This window comes from Carassius gibelio, chromosome B3 (genome assembly GCF_023724105.1).
Source record: "Carassius gibelio isolate Cgi1373 ecotype wild population from Czech Republic chromosome B3, carGib1.2-hapl.c, whole genome shotgun sequence".
NCBI lineage: Eukaryota > Metazoa > Chordata > Actinopteri > Cypriniformes > Cyprinidae > Carassius > Carassius gibelio.
The window spans coordinates 10,295,757-10,317,581 of NC_068398.1; the positions used below are offsets into that span (position 1 = coordinate 10,295,757).

A 21,825-nucleotide genomic window follows, 5' to 3' on the forward strand; every position below is an offset into this window, starting at 1 on the left:
GGAGCAGTCTATGTTCTATATCTCTGCACTCCCTCCCCTCAGGTGTCTTTTGTTCCCACCACGGTGTCCCTCCCTGCTAGTCACAGAGTCACTTTGAAGTGCCAATCAAATCAAAAGGAGGTGCTCACAAAGAACAAACCGCTTGCACGGAATATATGACTTTTTTTCATTCGTCTCTCACTCTGTCCTTTTGTGCATTTTTTCCCACTTTGTCAAACTCCTGAACATAATGGATTTATTAGCATATAAGAAATGTAACGATATGACATATCAGGGTCATGGACAGCAGGGAACAACAGTTCTAAATGTGAAAGTAGAATTAAACTAACATGTTCCAGCATACTTGTTAGAAACTTTGCATAAAAGACAACATGAACAAATTGCTTGACATTTGATTGTTTGATTTTAAAGGCCTTTTTATTTAATACAAACTTAACTCTGTGGTGGGTTGCCACGTTGATTGTAAATTATGGGTTATGAAACAAAGCCAGAATTGCTGGTCCATGTTGAATATGCATATCAAACAGATTTACTGACCAGAATGGATTATTTGACATCATGTATTGATCTTGTACACCTTTCCTAGAAATGATCGCTGTCGACCTCACAGTCCTCACTTCACTGTAAATATAACTGTGTATAAACAATTTCCACTCATAAACTGGTAGTATATTTCACGATTAATTGCAAAGATACAGCATGTATGAAAGGTATTTCAGTTTTGTATCTGTTCATGTTCATGAAAGATGTAAGTATTTGTTTTGTCACTTTTTATTTGTGGAAGGGTTGTCTTGACAGGAAGCAAATGTGTTACACAGACACTAGTGCATGCAGGAAGTGAAGATACAGTCATCTCACACACACACACACACAAACCGTGTGGTAGATGAGATAGAGGGATTAGTGGACTGCAGTTGTGTGCTTCTGCTCAAACTCTGACTGACATGGCAGCTCTGCCTAATCCTGATAATCCTGTAGAATGCTACAGGTGCTGGAGGTCCAAGGCCTATGACCTGAGGCCAAACTCAATCACACACACACACACACACACACACACCTACACACAAGCAGTCAGATCTCAAGTTCAACAATTCCTTAAACTTTACTTCCCTATTCTAGAATAACATCATCCATACCCTACATCTCTTTTCATGCTAAGTGTTTGGAGCCACTGTGACATGTTTATAGCCAAGAGCGAGAGACGAGCAGCGGGAGATGTACAAACATCTGCTGGAATCATGCCTAAACAATTCGGCATCGGGAATCCTCCGTGAGACGACTGTCATTTCTCTCACAATGCTTAAACAAGCAAACAGAACTGTTGTTCATTTTTATTGCACAGCTCATTGCATGAAGAATTGGTTTATGTTTCTTTAAGTCATTCATCATGAAGAGACTTGTGCAAAGCCTGGTATTCTGCTTTTTAAAGTCACATTTGCCAGTATAATTGTAAAAACCAACTAAGACCAAAATTGCATGTTTCGTGTTTACATCCTTGTAACATTTTCTTGAGGACAGAGAAAGATGAGTTTGGGCTCATATTTCTTATCTTTTTTAAAGCTATTGTTAATTTCATTTTCATGTATCTATTTATGATGATTATGATGATCTTTGTGAGTGCCTCCTTTAGATTTGATTGGCACTTCAAAGTCATGATGATTCAGTCAAATAAAGACTAATGTTACTCGAATAAAACTAGTTGAAATTAGTTTATCACACTTGGCTATACCCAAGAACCAATTTTCTGCAGTATGCAGCACATTTATCATTTATTAGAAATGAAATAACATTGTTTAAATGTACCATACATGAATTTGCGTACACAGGGATACAGTAAGGATTCAGTAAGTATGCATTAAATTGATCAAAAGTGTTTTTTTTTTGTTTTTTTTTTGGTTTTAGGATTTTTGCACAGCACAATGGTCAACAACTGTTGTTTTATTGTCGTTAAGGAAGTACGTAAATTAATGAATTAATGCTGAAAATTCAGCTTTGCATCTCAGGAATAAATTACATTTTAAAACAACTATTTAAAATCATAATAATATTTCACAAAATTACAGTTTTACTCTATTTTTGATCAAGCCTATGCAGTCTTGGTGAACATAAGAGGCTTCTTTCAAAACCATAACAAAAGAAACTCACTGACCCCAAATTTTTGAAAAATTTTGTAGTTTAAATTACAAAAAATGTTCTTCAAAGCAAGCTGTGACATTTTTATCGGGATAAGTTGTCGTCACATAGCTACTTTTTCATGAAATAAACTATTATGTGGCAGGTTCCTGTTTCCTGTTATTTAAAGTAGGAGTGGCAATAGTTTTGCAAATTAAATCTAAATAATAATAAAAAAGGTTTACATAAAATGCTTAAGCCTTAAGAACTCGGGCATGAGTTCCGATTGGCCAGTCCCGCTGCCAATCACACGCCCCTCTTCTTTAAATACTGTGCATGGCCCGTGGTTCACTCAGATGACAAGAGCCAGTGGGAGGCGGTGGAGTGATGCGCAAAGACGCGCTCGTGCCAGCGTAAAAACTGTGACTTCCTACATCTCGGCTAGACTGCAAAATGAAATGAATTCAGCATCTGCCTGGGACTCATGCTCCTATTTTTCCTCTCCCGCGGAGATGTCTGCATGTTACAGGGACCTAAGCGGAGGAGCAAGTAACTTTGCCAATATGCCCTATTGGACATTGCCATTACACACAGGAGAGACCTATGGAATATAGTCAGTCCACTCAGCCGGTGAAAAACAAACTTTTCGTGTTCTGCATCATGCTGTCACTGTGGGTGTACATGCTGTACTGCTGCGTGGGCTACTGCGCCACCACACCGAGCTTCATGATGGAAGAAAGGAGCAGTAGGAATCCACTCAAACCCCTCCAGAAACAAGCCCTGGAGATGTTCCTCAAAAGCCAGTCCAGGGACTTACTAAACAACGAGAGTGATGCTGACAGCAGAGGAGACGGCTGGGAGGAAAACAAGGGCGATGTTGCTTATGACGAGGACTCGGGAGTAGCAGGTGCCCTGAACGGCTCCGAGACTAAAAAGTTGCCCCAAGCGATTATAATAGGGGTGAAGAAGGGCGGGACGCGCGCGCTGCTCGAGTTTCTGCGCCTCCATCCTGATATCCGCGCGGTGGGAGCGGAGCCGCACTTTTTTGATCGCAACTACGAGAAAGGACTCGAGTGGTACAGGTACGGTTTTTTACACTCTGTTATTCATATAGGCTATGTTTATCATATCGTCAGGATAAAAGCGGATTAATACAGAGGAATTATGTGGCTCATATAATATTCATCCCAGTAGTGATACATAAACCTGTCAGTAATTGTCATATTGTGAACTATAGGGGGCTTGAGGGGCTCTGACTCAACTTTTGAAGGTTTTCAACGAAAGAAAAAACAAACAAAAAGTTGGGGATTCTCAAAAATGCTTTAGTTTTTTACAAAGGTTATTTTTACAAGGTCTACGTTTCAAGGGGTTTTCGGAAAATCGGAAGAGCAAATTCTAAAATAGAATATTAACATTAATAATAAAGGACCTCAAAAAGCAAAGACATATAAATACATTACCATGACCTTTGTGGTTTTTATAATAGCAAAGGTGTTGTTTTTTTTTTTTTGTGTGTGTGTGTGTGTGTGTGTAAAGGAATTAGTCATTGCCTATTACATTTTACATATCACAAACATAACTAATGTTGGGAATTATAGGCATGTGCTACATTAAAAGAAATCGAGGGAGAGAAAAAGCAACTTTTTGGATGCAAACATGCTATATTTAGTTACACCGTTATGTTGGACTTATGGGAATAATTCTGTCCAGCACAGTGTTTGGAAATGGTGAACTAGACCTAGATAAAATGTTGGAATGACTCAAGACAAATATAGACTAAATAAACGTTACGCTCTCTGCTTGTGTAACACCCCTCACAGTCAGGTGCACTTGCACAACATTATCAATCCGTAGAGGTTTGACCCTCACCTTTGATTCCTAGTATTTTTATTCTTTTACCAGACAGTCGTATAGAGAAAACAGATTTTCCATAGTGTGAGTTTACATTAACAGTGAGTTGTAATAGGGGTTAATCAGGTTAATAGGGAGCTTTTTCCCAGTCATATCAATGGCAAAAAGTGTCCCATTTGACCAGAATTCACCCCAACACAGAAAGTTGTTCTGGCCAGTTCCCAGTTAACAGGGAACGTTCTCAGAGCTTCCCTGGCTAACGTTCTGGAAATGTTTCAGCTGGATGTTTGTCTAACTTTTTTTAAACATTACTATTGGTTTCAGAACATTCAAAGATCATTCAACAGTAACATTAATGTTTGCAATATGATAAAATGGAGTGTTCCCTTATGTGTATTTGTAACCAAAAAAAATGGATGTTTTGAATATTCATTGACTGTCGCCAGTAAATTTAGTCCATTTTGCTATTTCTTTAGGCCAAGAAGACCTTAAATTGGCCAATCACAGTTCAAACTAAAAATCAAACTATGCAATTTGTTTCATATATCATCAATATACAAAAAAATATATATATATATATATATATATATATATATATATATATATATATATATATATATATATATATATATATATATATATATATATATATATATTCCAGCTGATATACAGACTTTCTGTGGAGGAATCTGAAGTCCCAGTTCCTTCGCTATTGATGGAGCACAGTGGGAATACAAGTAAGAGGCAAAGAGCAGGATGAGCCCCTTTATCCAGGGAGCCCAGCAGACTAATTGTGAAGCAGAATCATGGAGAGAGAAGCATGTAGCCAGGTGGCCACGTCTCCTGCAGAGGTATTGAGCTCTGCTTCACTGTTAGTCCAGCACAGATGAGGCGTCCATGTGCTCCCTGTAGGAGGCGTTCGGAAGGGTGACTGAGCACAGCAGGGTTTTAGAACTGTACATGCAGCGTGACTTTTTATACAATGCTTTTGAAGAAACAGAGGGGCTTATCAGTTTGATAACTGGCAAATCATTTGTGGATATTTATGTTTCTGTTTCAAGTATCGAAACATCTTACACCTAAACAACACATTTCAATTATGCATTACAATATGACATTAAAATATGGACCCTGTAATGTGTAAACCATGAAATATTAGTCACAATAACATGTATTTTTCTTTTCAATTGAAAACTGTTTAATGAAAATATATATGTCTTGAATTACTAACCCATAGTAAAATCTAAATTTGAGCAGAAATATGAAATTTGGTGCAATTGTTGATATTTATACAGCCAAATATATAAAATTATGATAGCTTGTAATATTAATCAGTGATATCGTTATAACAGACTACTTGTATAAAATGCATAAACATTTCAGTTGTCATTGACAATTTGTCAATAATATTTAATAAAATCATATTTAAATAGTTAATTGTATGATCCAAACTCTTTATTGTGAGAGTCAAAACATACAATGTCATGCAATACAGTGATGACTGACAGATATAAACAAATAAACATTCCTCAAAAGCCTGATGTATCATAGTTGATGCATTTTTAAGTGATTTTCATAAACATGATGCATTTATAATCAAGTAAATGATTATCAGTCTGTGTAATGTAAGTGTTTATCTTGAAAATCTTAGGCTACTAAAATATACAATTTATTAAAGTTAAGATTTCAGCAAAAAAATGATTATGCTAACAGACATTTTACTTGCAAAAAATCTTTGATTATGCTGTTTATCAAATACCATAAGTTTAACAGGGTTTATAGCATCGCATTTTTTTGCTACAATGGTACTATGATTACCATATTCATATAGCATTCAGTATTTTCTAAAATATAATGTGGTGTCTTCATATCTTGTTTCCAATTTGATTATTAAAGACAATAAAATGTTATGTTGGTCAAGATAACTTAACAATGTGGCAGTTTGAGAGGACACGGAAAAATAACAGAGATGTTTTCAGAAAAGTGCGTTGTGAAAAGTTCTCTGACCCAATCATACTTACTGACTCTGAAGCAAACATCCCGACAGTCTGATAGAGTTACAAGGAGTAGCTTGTTTGTGGATGGCAGATGCTGGCAGTAAATTGAAAGCGAGTCTATTGAGTGAGATGGTGAATGTTTCAAAAGAGGATCTGTTGAACCCCTGAGGTTCTGCATTAACCCCAATGAGAAAGAGCAGGCAATTAGAGTGAATTGTGTTGTTTCTTTCTTCACTTTGTATGCAAATGTGCTCAGAGGGTGAAAGTGCTTCTTGAGAAACCCAGCAGGATCTCCCTCAAAAAAAGCCCTAAGAGGAGCAGAATGAGGGGATTCTTAAAACACGCACGTAACTTTTCCTCAGTCTTGAAAGATGCTGCTGTTGTGTTTACAGATAAAACTGCTGCTAGCCTTTGTGTGGGATGGTAAGGCACAACTAGAATGATGGATTTCTAGTCTGGAACGTGTCCCATAGAAACTCTGTCAGATTATTTGAAGTAGCTGCATACCACCACTTCTTGTACCCTGCTGGGGTTTTTGACAAAGTGACATTCCCCCACAAGAATTCCCTCTCAGGTTGGATCTCTGCTGTCTTAAACTGACCCAGGCTAAGCCCTCATTCTGCTTGTGAACAGGTGTGTAGGATATACTTATTCAAAAGGGTAAGAGCTGCTGTTCTCTATTTTAAGAAATCGTAGGTAAAAGGGCTTGCAAAACCTCTAGGTTTAAGGTCATGATACATATTTTCTTTAAATGTTATTTAGTTAAGCTAATTTTTAAAAGAGATGGCAGTTAGATGCCACTTTGGGTGGTGCACAGCAAGGCAAAATATAATATTTGCACACCACTTTTGAAAATAAAGGTTCTTTATTGGCTTCTATAGTTCTATAAAGAACCTTTAACATCCATGGAAACTTTTCATTGCACAAAGGTTCTTTGGAGCGAAAATGTTTTATTTAAATGTTTTAAAAAATAAATGGTTCTATAAGAACTAAAGTTGCTTTGGGGAACCCAAAATTATGGCAAAAAAAATATCCATTTTTTGAACCTGCATTCAGTCGTTTTTTTTTTATCTTTTTGAAATAAATTGAAATAAATTAGATGAAAAAATACAGTAAAACAGTAATATTGAGAAATATTATTCGAATAAAAAATAATTGTTTTCTATCGTAATATAGAATACATTAAAAGCTTTTATTCCTGTGATGCAGAGCTGAATTTTCATCATCGTTACTCCACCCTTTCAATGTCTCATGATCCTTCACAAATCATTCTCATATGCTGATTTGCTTCTCTTGAAAATTCATATTTTGTAACAAGTGTATATTCCTAGAAGAAGAAATCCAAACATGTCATAAACATCTTCAAAGAAGCTGATTCACATGCAGTCAACATAATCATTTAACACAAACATATACTTGCAAAAGCAGCTATCGGAGGTGTGATTGTAACAACTAAAAACACTGAGAAATTCCACTGAACAGTTGCATAAGCAGACAGCAACTCATTAAATCCCAGTTGCAAAGTGCTGTTCTATGACGACCAGCTTCTCAGCATCTCAGACCATCCTGAGGGATCTTCAAACAGCACAGACACTTTAAAGGCATCAACAGCAGCCTTTGAACATGCTAGCTGATAGCAGATCATGTAAACACAGGTTTACAGAGAGCTCTTCAAAAACAAGTTTAAGAGAAGACACAGCTCACTTCCCTCTAGACAAAACAAGGTAATAACAGCCATCTAACACAACAGGCTCTCTAATTTAACCCTGTGCTGCTGGAGAACTTTATTTCTCTAATGGTCCAAGAGTGCAGTTTAATCTTAAACTGTGGCTAGTAAAGACTTTATTACTGTCTGTAGAAGTTTGGTTTTTTTCCTCTGTGTTGCTCTTGGCTGGAGAATTGGCTTGATAAAAATCCTCATGAACTCATTTTTATTCATTTATTAGCAGTGCTTGCTACAGCGAGCAACATCATAATTGATTATATTTAGTGCAACATCACTATTAATTAAACTTAGTGTTAAGATTTCTTCAAAACATTTAACTCTAATTATTAAACTTTGCACGCAGCTCAAACTCTGTTTTGAGGTACAGATACATAAAGTTGATATTTTGTGGCTTGAGGAGATTTATGGAGGGTCCCAAGTTATATCAAGGGTCAATATTATTGTGTATTAGCAATTATATAATATTATTGTGTATTAGCAATTATATATAACTTTCATGCAACTTTTGGGTAACTTTTGGTTAGTACAAAACAGTTTACTATTGTTACATTTAAAGTAAACTAAAAAATATACTTTTATAAACCAAAAAGTGATGGGCCAATAGCCCCTAAGAAGTACTGAAATGCACTAGTATACTGATGAATGTACTGACAAGCATTTCAACTAATCTAAAATATACATTTTAAACACTTCTATGGAAACCTGTATGTCATGTATTTAAATATATTTGTGATTCAGTACATTTCAAAATAATAATTTACATGTGCTTTATACGTGCTTCAATATGATAGTCAACACATCAAAACTAAGCACGACAAAAGATAGCGATCGCAAATGTACTTTAAAGTAAACATTTGGCATTGTGTGCACATTTTAAGTATACTTAAGTTTGTTAAGAAAAAGCCATGAAAGTTTACTCTCTTCAAGTGCACTTAAGTGTTCTTGTATTTCATTAATATTATCTGAAAATAGTTTTTATAAAGTACACTCATTCAGTAAGTAAGCACACTTTTTGTCATAATGGAAGCACAATTTACAACATTTTAAATATAGTTGCACTCTCACTTCTATTAATTTTTATTTAATGCATATTTTAACCACTTGTTGAACAGAAGCGCACTTTAAAGAGTTTGGTTTGTTAGTCAGCATGCTGGATTAAGATGTTTGGACAGCCATTCTGGCAGCACAGTCTGTTAAGGACAACAAATTGTGAAAGCCCGTTGCTCTTTTCCCAACAGCACTTATGTCTTCAGATTTTAATACAAGGCACCACATTTGTGTCTGTCTGCTTGCATGAATAATGCATGCGGTTCTGATTCAGGTCTGTTTTGTTTGGGGACCAGATGGAAAGTTTGATCAGTTGTGTTTGGTTTCCCTCTGGGCCACTACAAAAGGCTCTGCTCATGTATCTAGGGGACTGTGAACATAATTGCAGAGATATAGAGGCCCCTTAACCCCCCCCCCCCCCACACACACACATTCATCTATGTCTCAGTAGGTTTAGGTTTTTTCACACCACTTAATAATGATGAGAGTCCAGAGAGAAATAGCAAGGTTTCTAAGATTACATAAGGTGCACTTTTTTCTCTCTTTTTAAATTGTGGTAGGTGGTTAATGAGCTCGACCCACTACAATCCCCCTGACAGGATTAACCCTCAATCCCTCGACTCCTTAAAGCACTTCTCTATTCTCCTCTCATTTCCTCCTCCAGTACAAACCCTTTCCCACCTCCCCACTTCATTCCAGTAATTGCTTAGATACTATCTATTAAACTTTGTCTTGAAGGAGAGGTTAAGACAACAGTCTTTGCCTAGTAAAGTGTATATATATAAATACCTCATTATCAGGCGTAATCATTGCAGCAACATATCTTTCTCTACTTTCAGCCCCAAGCTAATTTTATTTTCAAACATCTGTCAATGTCAAAATTCTTGTCCCTGGCAACTATAAATAACTTAAGATAAATCGTCTGTTGTTTCAAGCAGAATAGTTGACAGGCTTGTCCAAACTGCATACATACATTAATCTTGTTTGACAGTTTAAAGCACTAATATTATATTTGTAAATCATTTTCTTCCTGACTAAAAGGAACTGCTATAATCTTTTTCCGATCCATAGAATCAAACTGGACTGTTTTGATTTTATAAGACTTTATAAAAAAGCTCACGGAATTTGAAATTAAGGTGCTTTGGGTTTACTTAGGATATATATATATATATATATATATATATATATATAGTTTTCTATTTGATTATATTTGAAATGTCATTTATTAATGTGATGCAAAGCTGTATTTTCAGCATGACTAGCAACATTACTCCAGTCTTCTGTGTAACATGATTCTTCAGAAATCATATTTGCTGCTCAAAAAAAAAAAAAAAAAAAAAAAACATATATTACTATTTTTATTATCAATGTTTAAAACAGTTGTGCTGCTTAAGATTTTATGTGGAAACTGATAACATTTTAGTATTTTTTGATAAAAAGTCTAAAAGAACATTTGAAATAGAAATCTTTTGCAACAATGTGCAAGTATTTTGTTCAACTTTATGCATTGCTGCTGAATATAAGTATTGATTTCTCTCTCCCTCTCAAAGAACTAAAAATCTTACTGACCACAAGCTTTTGAATTGTACTGTCAGTTATTACATAATGCTAATTCACATGATTTAAGTCTTCAAAGTGTTAAGCTGCATTCTTCCTGATGTCAGAAAATAAGATGTTAGAAAGTGTGTGTCTGTGTTTGTGTGTGTGTGTGTGTGTGTGTGTGTGGGTGTAGATTCCTCATGATATGACTGCTTCTTAAAAACAAAACAACAACAACAAAAAGAAAATGTGATGTAAAACATATGAAAATGTTTGTGATTGTAAGTGAAGTGTTGATATCTTGTCCTCGATCTACCTTGTCTGACACTACATTGACCCCGAGTTTGAAGTTCCCTTCATTACGTGCATTATTGCAAGTGTCTAGTCTTGCATAAACCTCACTCGACCTAGTTCAGCCTTTCCCCGCTTGCTAGCTAAAGTAAAACAAATCATTTGCCAATTACAGCATCTGGCCTGATACTGCTGATTCAGGTATCATGAGAGTGAAATGAACTCTACATAAACATGCTCAAACTTGCTCTGAAATAAAACAATTAGGGGAAAAGGAGGATGCTGCATCTTTTATGTACATTTCCAAGCCTTTGTGTGGGTCATTTAGTGATCTGTATTGAGTTATGGCCATGAGGAGGATTATTATAAGACTGTAAGAGGGATTAAGGTGAATGTCTTTTCTCTTTTGTGCTAAATAAAACTTCATAATATACACAGCTTCAGTGATCCAGTCACTATAACTCATATTAAGTGTCTGTGTAGTTTCTCAGATTAGGTTATGGATCTGAAAATATAGATTACGCTTACAGTTTTGGTCCAATCTTATTCTGTTCTGATATTAAAACAATATGGTAATGATATATAAAATATGGTCCAATTTGCAGCATATTCTGGCCATAAAGGATCTGCATTGATAAGAAGAGGTTTAAACTAGTTTAACAATAAGGATCCCCGATAATGATGATATAACCATTTATAATGTTTATAATAAAACATGATAATATCACATAAAGTGAAACTTTTTTAACTCTTAAAATGCTCTGAGATGTATAAATATGGAGAGATTAAATAAAAGCTTAGATTTATCTGTAAATCACTTTTCACAGTAATTATTATTCCAAAACATGGTTACATTTATTGTACATGTACATTTATGTTATCACAGTTATATACATATATTTAAATTACAGTTGAAATTTTAAATTTTTTAAAGAAAATGAGCGTTGAAATTAAGTAAATCAATTATTCAATAAAAGTGAGCGTATATATATATATATATATATATATATATATATATATATATATATATATATATATATATATATATATATATATATATATATATACATACATACATTAATTATATTTATATATATATATATATATATATATACATACATTATATATATATATATATATATATATATATATATATATATTGCACTGTTAGAATGTTGTTAGATAAACATGAATTAATTCAATTTAGATTATTTATACACTAGACACACTGGATCCAACCATCTGAAAAAATGTAATTTTGTCTTTTTGGGAGCAGTACTCATTAGACAGTCCTGGACTAGCCATGGGTGTCCCCTCTAATGCTCAGACTGTCCTCTTTGAGCTTTGTGTCAGACAGAGAAGTGTGTGTCCTATGATAGTCCTGCTGTTTTTCATATCTGTGCTGTCTGTCAGTGTGAATCCTTCTTTGATACTCAGCCTCCCCATGCCTCTCTGCTCCTAGGGAACTAATGCCCAAAACCGAGGAGGGTCAGCTGACCATGGAGAAGACACCAAGCTACTTTGTAACCAAGGAGGTCCCAGGCCGGATCCACGCCATGTCCAAGGACACTAAGCTGATAGTTGTGGTTAGAGACCCAGTAACCCGGGCGATCTCGGACTACACGCAGACCCGCTCAAAGAAACCCGACATCCCGTCCTTTGAGAGCTTGACTTTCAAAAACATCACAGCCAATCTAATAGACACCTCGTGGAGCGCGGTGCAGATCGGCATGTACGCCAGGCATCTGGAGCAGTGGCTGCAGTTCTTCCCCATGAGCCAGCTGTTGTTTGTGAGCGGGGAGCGTCTGATCAGCGACCCGGCCGGGGAAATGGCCCGCGTGCAGCACTTCCTGGGCCTGAGGAGGGAGGTCACGCACAAACACTTTCACTTTAACCCCGCCAAGGGCTTCCCTTGCCTCAAAAGACCTGAAAGCAACAGCAGACCCCACTGCCTCGGCAAAACTAAAGGCCGCACGCATCCAAACATCCATCCTGATGTGATTCAAAGACTGCGAGAGTTTTACAAGCCATTCAACAAAAAGTTCTACCACATGACCGGCCATGACTTTGGCTGGGACTGATTTTTATTCGTTTTTTGTTAAGACATTTTTGGAAAAGAATTAATTGTAAAAAAGTATAGAACTCTATTTTATAATAATTTATTGAAAATAATATACTCACTCGGCTGCCTATCTGTTTTTGTACGTCCTGGGAGTTTTCTACTTCTTTTACATTCCGGTCAAATCTGCAAGCTTGATATTTTGTCTTTTCTAATGGGAAAAAAATAATAAAAATTGATGTAGGAATTTAGGAGAGGGGATGTTTGACAAAGGAAAATAGCACAATTAAACTAATTACGGGTATATGATTTTTTTTTTTTTTTTTTTTTTTTGATGATGATGATGATGATTTCAGCATGTCTTAATTTTAAAGGGCCATTATTTCATCTAAGCTGTTCCAAAGACACTTTTTGTGGATCAGAACTCTTAAAGCTAGACAAATTGTCAATAATGGTCAATAAAAAATGATGCTTATTTAGGAAAAAGGAATGTTCTACATCAACATTACTGTACATGGGAAGTCTGTGAAGACGGATTTGAACTATGTTTGATTCTCTGTTACAAAAGTCTGAGACTGTATTTATAATTCTCAAGAAGAGAAAGGCAACACAACGCAGCTCGACAGAAATTTTCACACCTCTGTCTATATAATGACTTCATGTTACTGTAAGATTTTGCATAAAACTTGTCATAAAATGTTTTTCTTAAAAAAGAAAAAATCTAAAGGGCCTTTTCAGTATGAATATGAAATGGAGGAGTTCAGTTAACTCATTTCATACCTTACAGGAATTGCAAAAATGGAAAGTGACATTTCCCTGGGCATGATTTTTATTCATATCTGCATCAAAGGTTGAGTTTTATTCAACCCTTATTGTGTACTTTCAAATGCTGTTGCTTTTATAATGAATCAGATGAAAATGTGTTCAAAATGACTGTACGCTTGTTTCTATCCAACTTCAGACCAAACAGTTCTGTCAGAGGTACGAGACACTGAGTATTTCTGTGCTGTGAAGAAATAAACCTATTTTTACCAGAGCATAACATGTTGTATATTCTAGTGTTGAACATACAGCTTTGCATCACAGGAATGAATTACATTTTAAAAGTATATTCAAACAGTTATTTTAAATTGTAATATTTAACAATATTACTGCTTTTGCTGTTTTTTTTTTAAATAACTTGGATTCATTTATTTGCACATATAGTATTCATATTTCATTGTGCTGACTTTCATTGTGATATTTCTGTGTTTACTGTTTCTGCCACAGAATTAAAAAAAGGTAAATGTGAAATTATATCTCACAATTGCAAGTTATAAACTTGAGTTCTGAGTTCACATCTCGCTATTACTATTTATTTTATCCAAATGTATATCTAACAATTTGGATGACTTTTATTATTATTATTATTATTTTTTTCAGATACTTTGTTTACATTACGATTCATTTTGTATTTCTTTTTTACAATTGCAAGTTTACCTCTCACTATTTTGACCTTTTTTTTTTAGAATTCTGAGTTTTAGCTTGACATTTTTCTGAATTCTAAGCTTACATCTCGCAATTCTACCGTTTTCAAAGAATTCTATGTTTAGATATCATAATTATGCCTTTTCTCCCTAGAAATATGAGTTTGCATCTCACAAAATCATTTCTTTCCCTAAATTCTTGGTTTTCATGTTAAAATTCTGGTGAAAAAATGGTGAACATCAATGGAAATAAACATGTTTATCATTTGTGAATCAACCACTGTCAGAAGAAGCTCATTTGGATGTAACAGGAGTTTGCCGGTTTGGATTTTTTTCAATCTGTACGGTTTAAACTGTCAGACCAACCACAATATCAACCACCAATTCATCCACTGTTTTTCAGTTTGGTGAGCTGTTTTCTGGGGCTTCGGGAGAAAGCACAGCCTTCAGCACTTGTTGTTAGGTCATAGGAGACCATTTTAAGGGTGGAGATGTTTCCCTTGGGCTCCTGAAACAGCACCTGCTGTTAACTGACACATCCTGACCACCGTTACCTTAGTGACCCAAGAGAAATTAAAGCTTTGCAAACACTCAAATAACTCCGTTCCTGCATTTCTAACACTTTACAAATGAAAGCAGCTTTAGTGTGTTCTTGCATTGACAAGCCTGACAAACTCGTCCCTTCACAACTTCAATCAGGATGGGCTGTTACACTCGAGGCAGTCTGGAAAATGCCCGTCCTCTTTATTCCCTCGATTTTAATGCGATCAACAAGCAGTGATTACCTGAATCTATTATCAGGCGATCTTTAACAGCTTACAAATGGCCCTGGTTTAGCTGTTAGCACGACATAAAAGAAGCCCCTGGCGATAGCAGGATGCCAGGCAGAGCTCATGAAGAAGCGTCCTCTCAGCAATTATACAGGGAGACGGTAGAAACAAACTGTAAATGCTTTCTCCCATGCAGCTGGGGGATTGTTGTTTGCACAAATACCCGCAGGTTGATATCTGCTAAGCTGCTGTTGTTTGACTGGTGAGAAAAACAGAGAGCAGACACCTGACAATCCACAGCAAGAGTGAGTCGACAACCCCTGCTAGTATTAAAAGGAATAATGCCCCAAAAACACCCTGCTCTGAAAGTGTTATATTACAGGGTGTGGGTTATTTTTATGCTGGGACAAGTTTTCTGAAATATATGGAAGCCCGTTTCAGCTGCTGAATAAAAAATAAAATCACAATTCTGACTTTTAGTCTCACAGTTGAGTTATAAAGTCACAATCGCATGATATAAACTCGCAATTCTGAGAAAAAAAAAAAAAAATCAAAATTTTGAGATAAAAAGTCGCATTGAACTTTTTAAATTTGTTTTATTCAGTGGCAGAAACAGGCTTCCATAGAAAGGTCAGCCTCTCATTATAATTCGTAACCATTCATAATTAACATTTACTTGTTTGAATGTTTGGATATGTGATCAAAAGTTAGTAATGTTTTAAAAGAAGTCTTGCTAAGGCTGCATTAATTTGATCAAAAATACAGTACAAACAGTAATATTGTAAGATATTATTACAATTTCACATAACTATTTGATTTTATCTTAAAATATAATTTATTCCTGTGATGCAAAGCTACATTTTTAGCATCATTACACTCTTAAATATAAAGACGCTTAAAAGGTTACCACAAAAAAAAAAAAAAAAAAAAAACGTTTTTGGTTCCACAAAGAACCATTCAGCCAAAGGTTCTTTAAAGAACTATCGCTTTCTTACTTTTCATAGTCTGAAGAACCTTCTTTTGACAAAAAGAACCTTTTGTGAAACCGAAAGGTTCTTCAGATGTTAAAGGTTCTTTACGAAACCATTTAGTCAAAAAAGGTTATTCTATGGCAATGTGAAGCACCTTTATATTTAAGAGTGTACTCCAGTCTTTAGTGTCACATGATCCTTCAGAAATCTTTTCTGCTCAAGCAACATTTCTCATTATTATCAATGTTGTAAGAACATTATAATGCTATATGCACTGTGCTGGAGAGATTACATGAGCCCAGAGACAGCCACCTGTTCCTATAGACGGACTGAAAAGGCTTTAGGTCGACTTTGGCCGACTAAGGAGTCTATAAACTGGCTTTGACCATGGCCAACCTAAAAACTTGTCCTGTCTAGAACACTTGGAGACACATGGTATAAAAGCCAACATTATTAAGAGCAATAAATAATACTTAATGTGCAAATATTCGAGTCCCTGATGTGTTTTATGTATATTAAGCAAAATAACTGTATTGATTACAATCCTGCATGGCTCAAAATTTGTTGTATTTCAATTACTCAAGAACTAACAAATATTTCAGTGTTCAGACATATATAATAAGACTATTCCAGTGGCCTTGGCCGTTTCGTGCAGCTAAATCCCCCTGGACATATAAAAAACAAACAGATTCAACATTTTTTAATGCTCTGGATTCTTCAGTACAGTCTTTATCTGTGGAGGAATTGGTGTTGAGTGTTTAAAGCTGCTGTATGTAATTTTTAAATGTTAAAATAATTGTTCATAACCCAGTGTATTTTAGAGACAAGGTATGAAAGCTTTTCATTAACATTCACATTAATCTCAATGGCAGTTGCTTGGGTGGTGCACAAAAAGGACCCCACAAAGTATGCCATCTTTGCTTATAGGCGCTCTATTGTTTTTGCCCTTTTCATTTTTTTTCAACCTGAGCCATAAATCTCAAGTGACTAATTATTTCCGAATCTGATATCCATCATTTAAAGCCCATTTCAGATCCTTCCCAAAACAAATAGATCACCAGTAAATATCTACCACAATATAATTAAATAATATATTATTATAATATTAGTAAATGTGCAATTTTCGTGGTTCAGAATCATTTTAATTCTGAAAAATACACAATGTGTTTACTGGCAGTCAATAGAAAGATGCTTTTTGCTATCAGATGGTTACAGCAATCTTAATTAGTAAATACAACATGAATATCATTTATTTATTAGTATATCAATGTGCCATATTTAAGTTCAGTAAACTACTGTATGTTCAATTAAACTTTTTTTATTAGGTTTGAGTGCTATCCTATTTGGGCCGAATGTGCTTATTGTAACCCAATTATAAACATTGTTTAAACAAATTAAAACTCGGCTTGGTAATGAGCATGATATTCTTCACCGAGGTTAAATCACTTTTGTCTTAGGAGCCTTTAAAACTGTTCAAGCCCTTGTATGCTGGGTAAAGCACTTGACTTTCCTAATACCAGCCATGCCAGAGTTGTAGGCTTTAGGCTTCAGCAAATAAGATTAGCCAGTTTTACATATGGTTCTCAACATGAGCCCTAATCCGAGTCTGAGAGTGGGCTGGATTTCCTTGCTGTAAAAAATGTCTTCATTGGTGACAGTATAAGCATTATATAAATACAGTATTACTTAACCTTGAAAAACAAGATTTGCTTTATTCACACTTAATCCTTATATGCAGCAGCACTTGTAAACTGAGTAATACTTTTGATGAGGAGAAAAGACAGGAAGAAATCATCTTTCAAAGACATTCTTTTGATGAAGCATTGACTAGCCGATATTTAATTATCATTTAATTGTCTGTTTTCTAGCAAGAGATGCACCGATGCATTTCTCAAGTAAAAACTTGAAATTAGGTTCCCCGCTATGATTGTGCCAACTTGGATGGAGCAAGATTCCTGAGCTCCTAACAGAAGTACAACAAGCCTCATTTAGTAAAGATGGGAAATCACTATTCCCACATTAGTAGCAGATGGTAATATTTATCCCCTGCTGGCATTGGCCCTACAGTAAGCCTGATCTCAGCAAAAGAGGACAAAAAGATATAAAGATCCTCTATTTCCACTATAGTACTGTGACCTTGACTCGGTGTCATCCTCATAATCACAGTAATGGGGCATGGGGACCCCCAGGGGGATAACAATGACCTCTCTGATGTCTGCCCTGGTTATCCAGTACCATCTACAGCTCAAGTCCAGTGTAAACTGGCTTTAAGCATCAAGAAAGCTGTAAATGTAAAGAAGCTCACCGTATGTCTGAGGTGCAGTGGGTCAGCCGGCTTGGCTCTTACAGATAAGGTTGGTTATATTGTCCTCTCCTCTTATTTCTTCTTGTCGTGCTGAATCTGTCTCTTTGAAGTCAACATAAATTAAGCTTTATCCACACTGATCCTCAATCTAAGAGTTTAGAAGATATAATGATGACTATAAATATATATTCATATATATGTTTTGTATTCTTTGTTGTTGTTATTTTTAAAGTAACACACTTCAAAATAGCCTTTATTACTGTGCATTTAGATGGTAGAAAGCAGGGCTAGCTGCCAGATGTGAACGTTTTCAGAAGGATATCTCAGCAATTATGAAATGTTAATTCAAAAGCCTTTATGCAAAGCTTTCAGTCATACATTTTTTTTTTCTAAATCAGATATTTTCTAAAGATTGTGTAGTTTCAAATATCAAGTTAAAAACATTTTCAGTAAATTTCATAATATAAACTAAACATCTTTATATTTTTGTAATATAGTCAGCTAGTTCATATTTGCAACACAATAACTTTCTCCACCTTTGAAATGTTTTTTTTTTTTGACAACCAGATTTTGTGTACATTTCAAATGTCAAGTTCAAGAGTTTCTTTACACTATTCAGTTCAGTAAATCCTGTACTACAAACTAAAAGCCCAAATTATCATATTTTCATAAAATAGTTAGCTAGTTCACAATGGCAAATCACATCTTATGATACACTTCTGCATGTAGCATAAATATACATGTCTAGCGAGAGAGAGAAAGAGAGATGTAGAGAGAGACAAATACATTATGGAGTTCTGTTCTCACTTATTTCCATGTAGCTATCCGTACAAACATTTCACACTTTCTGCCAGCATCTGGTACCAGGATAACAATATCAATAACAATAATAATAATAATAATATACATATATATAAATACTGGTAAATCCGAGGCCTCTGGAATGATCCTGAAATTATTTCCAAACTTGCCTATGTACCGAAGTCTCCTATGTAAACACATCTATATGTCAACAACAAATAAAAAGTCACCTTTTGATTCTATAACATACCAACATTGTACAGTTTGTAGGTAGTTTGTTCTCATCAATTAAAAAGTGCACACAACTGCAAGAACCTTATACTTTGGTTTGTATGTGTATGCTATTTTAACACATGCAAAGCAGTCATGTTAAAACTAACATATACCTTAAGCTTTAGAGAACAAAAAATAAAAATTGCTACATGTGCATATCATTCTTTATAAAGCAACAAGTGGACCAGTTGTCAGGTCGGGGAAGTGGAAGTTCCTCAGGTCATCCTCCGTCTGGGGCTTCAGCACTGTCTGTTTATCAGCTGGAGCATTTTCCATTTATGATCCGCTAAATAATTCAGACCTCAATTTCTCTGTTAAAAGTCATCCCACGCTGTGTATGCAGAAAAGACAAGTTTGAATTGAGTGAAACGGTCCAGTTTGCTTTGTCCATGACAATGGAGTGCCCACAGCATGTGTGCTTGAGGTACAAGAAGTGCTTTGCTGTTAGGAAGTGATGGGTTTCACATGACAAATCTATTCTTCTGATGACTCCCTCTTATTTTAATGACTAAATGTTGTTTTTATATGTATATACAAAAATGTATTGTGTCATTCTTAGTTCAGCAAGGCTGTTTCTTGTATTGCTGTAGGAAAAAAGTTAGTCACTAGCAATGTCAGTGTTGTGGGTTTAATTCCTAAAAGAAGCAATGCCATGAATAGTGCAGTGATTTTAATGAGCTTTGTATTTGGCCATTAAGTTTCATATTGACCGTGACGTTACACTGCTTTTGCAACCATTCCTGATCTTAAAGCTGGTGAGAATAAAAGTGTTAAGACTGCGAAGTGTTAATCGAGTCTGATTAAAGCTCCCGTAGCAAAATACTTGATAGAGTACATGACCTTTCGTTTAAAATGTTGTCCAAACAATTTCAAACAAATTGTCTCTTGGTTTGGATTCACATGAAATTAAATGAAATTACTTGTTCGTTAGCATGATGAAAAACTTGGTATTATACAAACTCAAATTCAAGAAAAAATTAGTTGACTCTCTTCTTTCCCTTCTTCTTCTTATTTCCCATTCCCATCTTACGTAAGCCCTCTACTATGTCTGTGTGTGTGTGTGTTTGTGTGTGTGTGTGTGTGTGTGTGCATGGCTTTAAGACTCTTTAAGATTTAAGTGATGGTGACAGTTGATGAATCACTTGATGGAAATATGAAATCTTCTGGTGAAACGTAGAAATTTGGCCATCCATTCCATCGCCACTCTCTACAGCTCGAAGTTACTGTCATCAGCCAAAGTAAACCCTCTCTGTGTTCAAGCATTCAGCAATGTTGTCTGAGGTCCTGCTGTTTTAAAGTAGGAACTTTCTAAGTGAAAACTCCAGTGTGGTTTGATGGCAAACAGTACAGTATATTTAATTTGTCACAAATCCTGGGAATTGTTACAGTATATAATTACAATATTTCACTAACTGTTTATGTTGAATTTTATTCTTCACAGATATTTCTTGCCCAACAGCTTTTGAGTTCCATCAGCAGTTCACTGTAGGTGTCTTCCAGAAACCCTTATAAATAAATCTAGAGGAATATGCTCTTACGGATGTTAAGTAAATTACATATTTAGTCAAACTCAGGAAAATGTTGCTTTAACGTAAATGGATTGCTGTAATTTGCAGTTATATAAATAAAATATAACTAATTTGGCCACAAGTAACAGTCATTTACATTTGGCAGAATCTCTACTGGATCTGAATTTCTGTGAAAAATGTCCTTATGCGAGTACCAAGTTGGACTCAGAATTTCATGTTTACATTCATAATGGTTTATTGTGAGCAAACTCTTATCCATATGTTTAACACATCCTAATAATAAAGAAAACTGGAAATGTAGATCCAAATATAAACCCATGTGAGTTGGTGCTGAAAAATTGTTACATTTTTGTACAGGCAAAACTAATCATGTGGTGAACCATCCAATTCTAATTTTTTAAGTGATTATACAAAGCAATAATGAGTTTTGAATATCAATAGTGAGTTCTAGACAGTGCAGTGTACACAGTGTACAAAAAAGCTTTTTGAGAAGAATATTATTCTCAGGAATAAGGTGAAGATAATGATCAACAATGAGACAAGTTGGAATCTTTAGGTCTCATATACTAACTGTGCCAATGCACTAAATTGTGTTTAAAGAACAATGATTCATCAGAAACTTTCATACTAAAATGTATTCTCTTGTTTCTCTCTATTGAGATAATATGAAAAGGTGATGACAAAGAACAGCAAGAGCATGAGTTTCAAGGGTTGTTGCCTTTGGCACATCTGACTCTAAAACCCTACCAAAATTTCTGGTCCAAAAATACATAACCCTTACCTATGTTTTAAAAGAAAAAAGGCTGTCCAAAGAAAGGCTGCTGCAAAATAGTACATAAAAAAATAATTATAATAATAATAACAAGATCAAAGCAATGCCAGCTTTATGGAATCTGCAAGCAAAGGATGAGGAGTAAAAGATATTCATTTATACAATCAGGAAAATGGTTTCCACCCCGGCACTTGTGCTAAGGAAAGGAAAGGACGTGACATGTGGCCAAGTATGCTGTCCCATAATTGGAATTCGTGCTCTGCATTTAACTCATCCAAGTGCACACACAGCACACACACACCATGAACACACACTC

The 21,825-nt window shown here is 35.2% G+C and overlaps 1 protein-coding gene across 1 annotated transcript; it reads left to right on the plus strand.

Moving 5' to 3' along the window:
* The first annotated feature begins 2,472 nt into the window (after positions 1-2,472).
* LOC127951762 (heparan sulfate glucosamine 3-O-sulfotransferase 3B1-like) lies at positions 2,473-13,664 on the plus strand. Its single transcript, XM_052549763.1, has 2 exons — positions 2,473-3,194; positions 12,026-13,664. The coding sequence occupies exons 1-2, from the start codon at positions 2,716-2,718 to the stop codon at positions 12,642-12,644; spliced, it is 1,098 nt and encodes a 365-aa protein (XP_052405723.1). The 5' UTR covers positions 2,473-2,715; the 3' UTR covers positions 12,645-13,664.
* Positions 13,665-21,825: the final 8,161 nt, after the last annotated feature.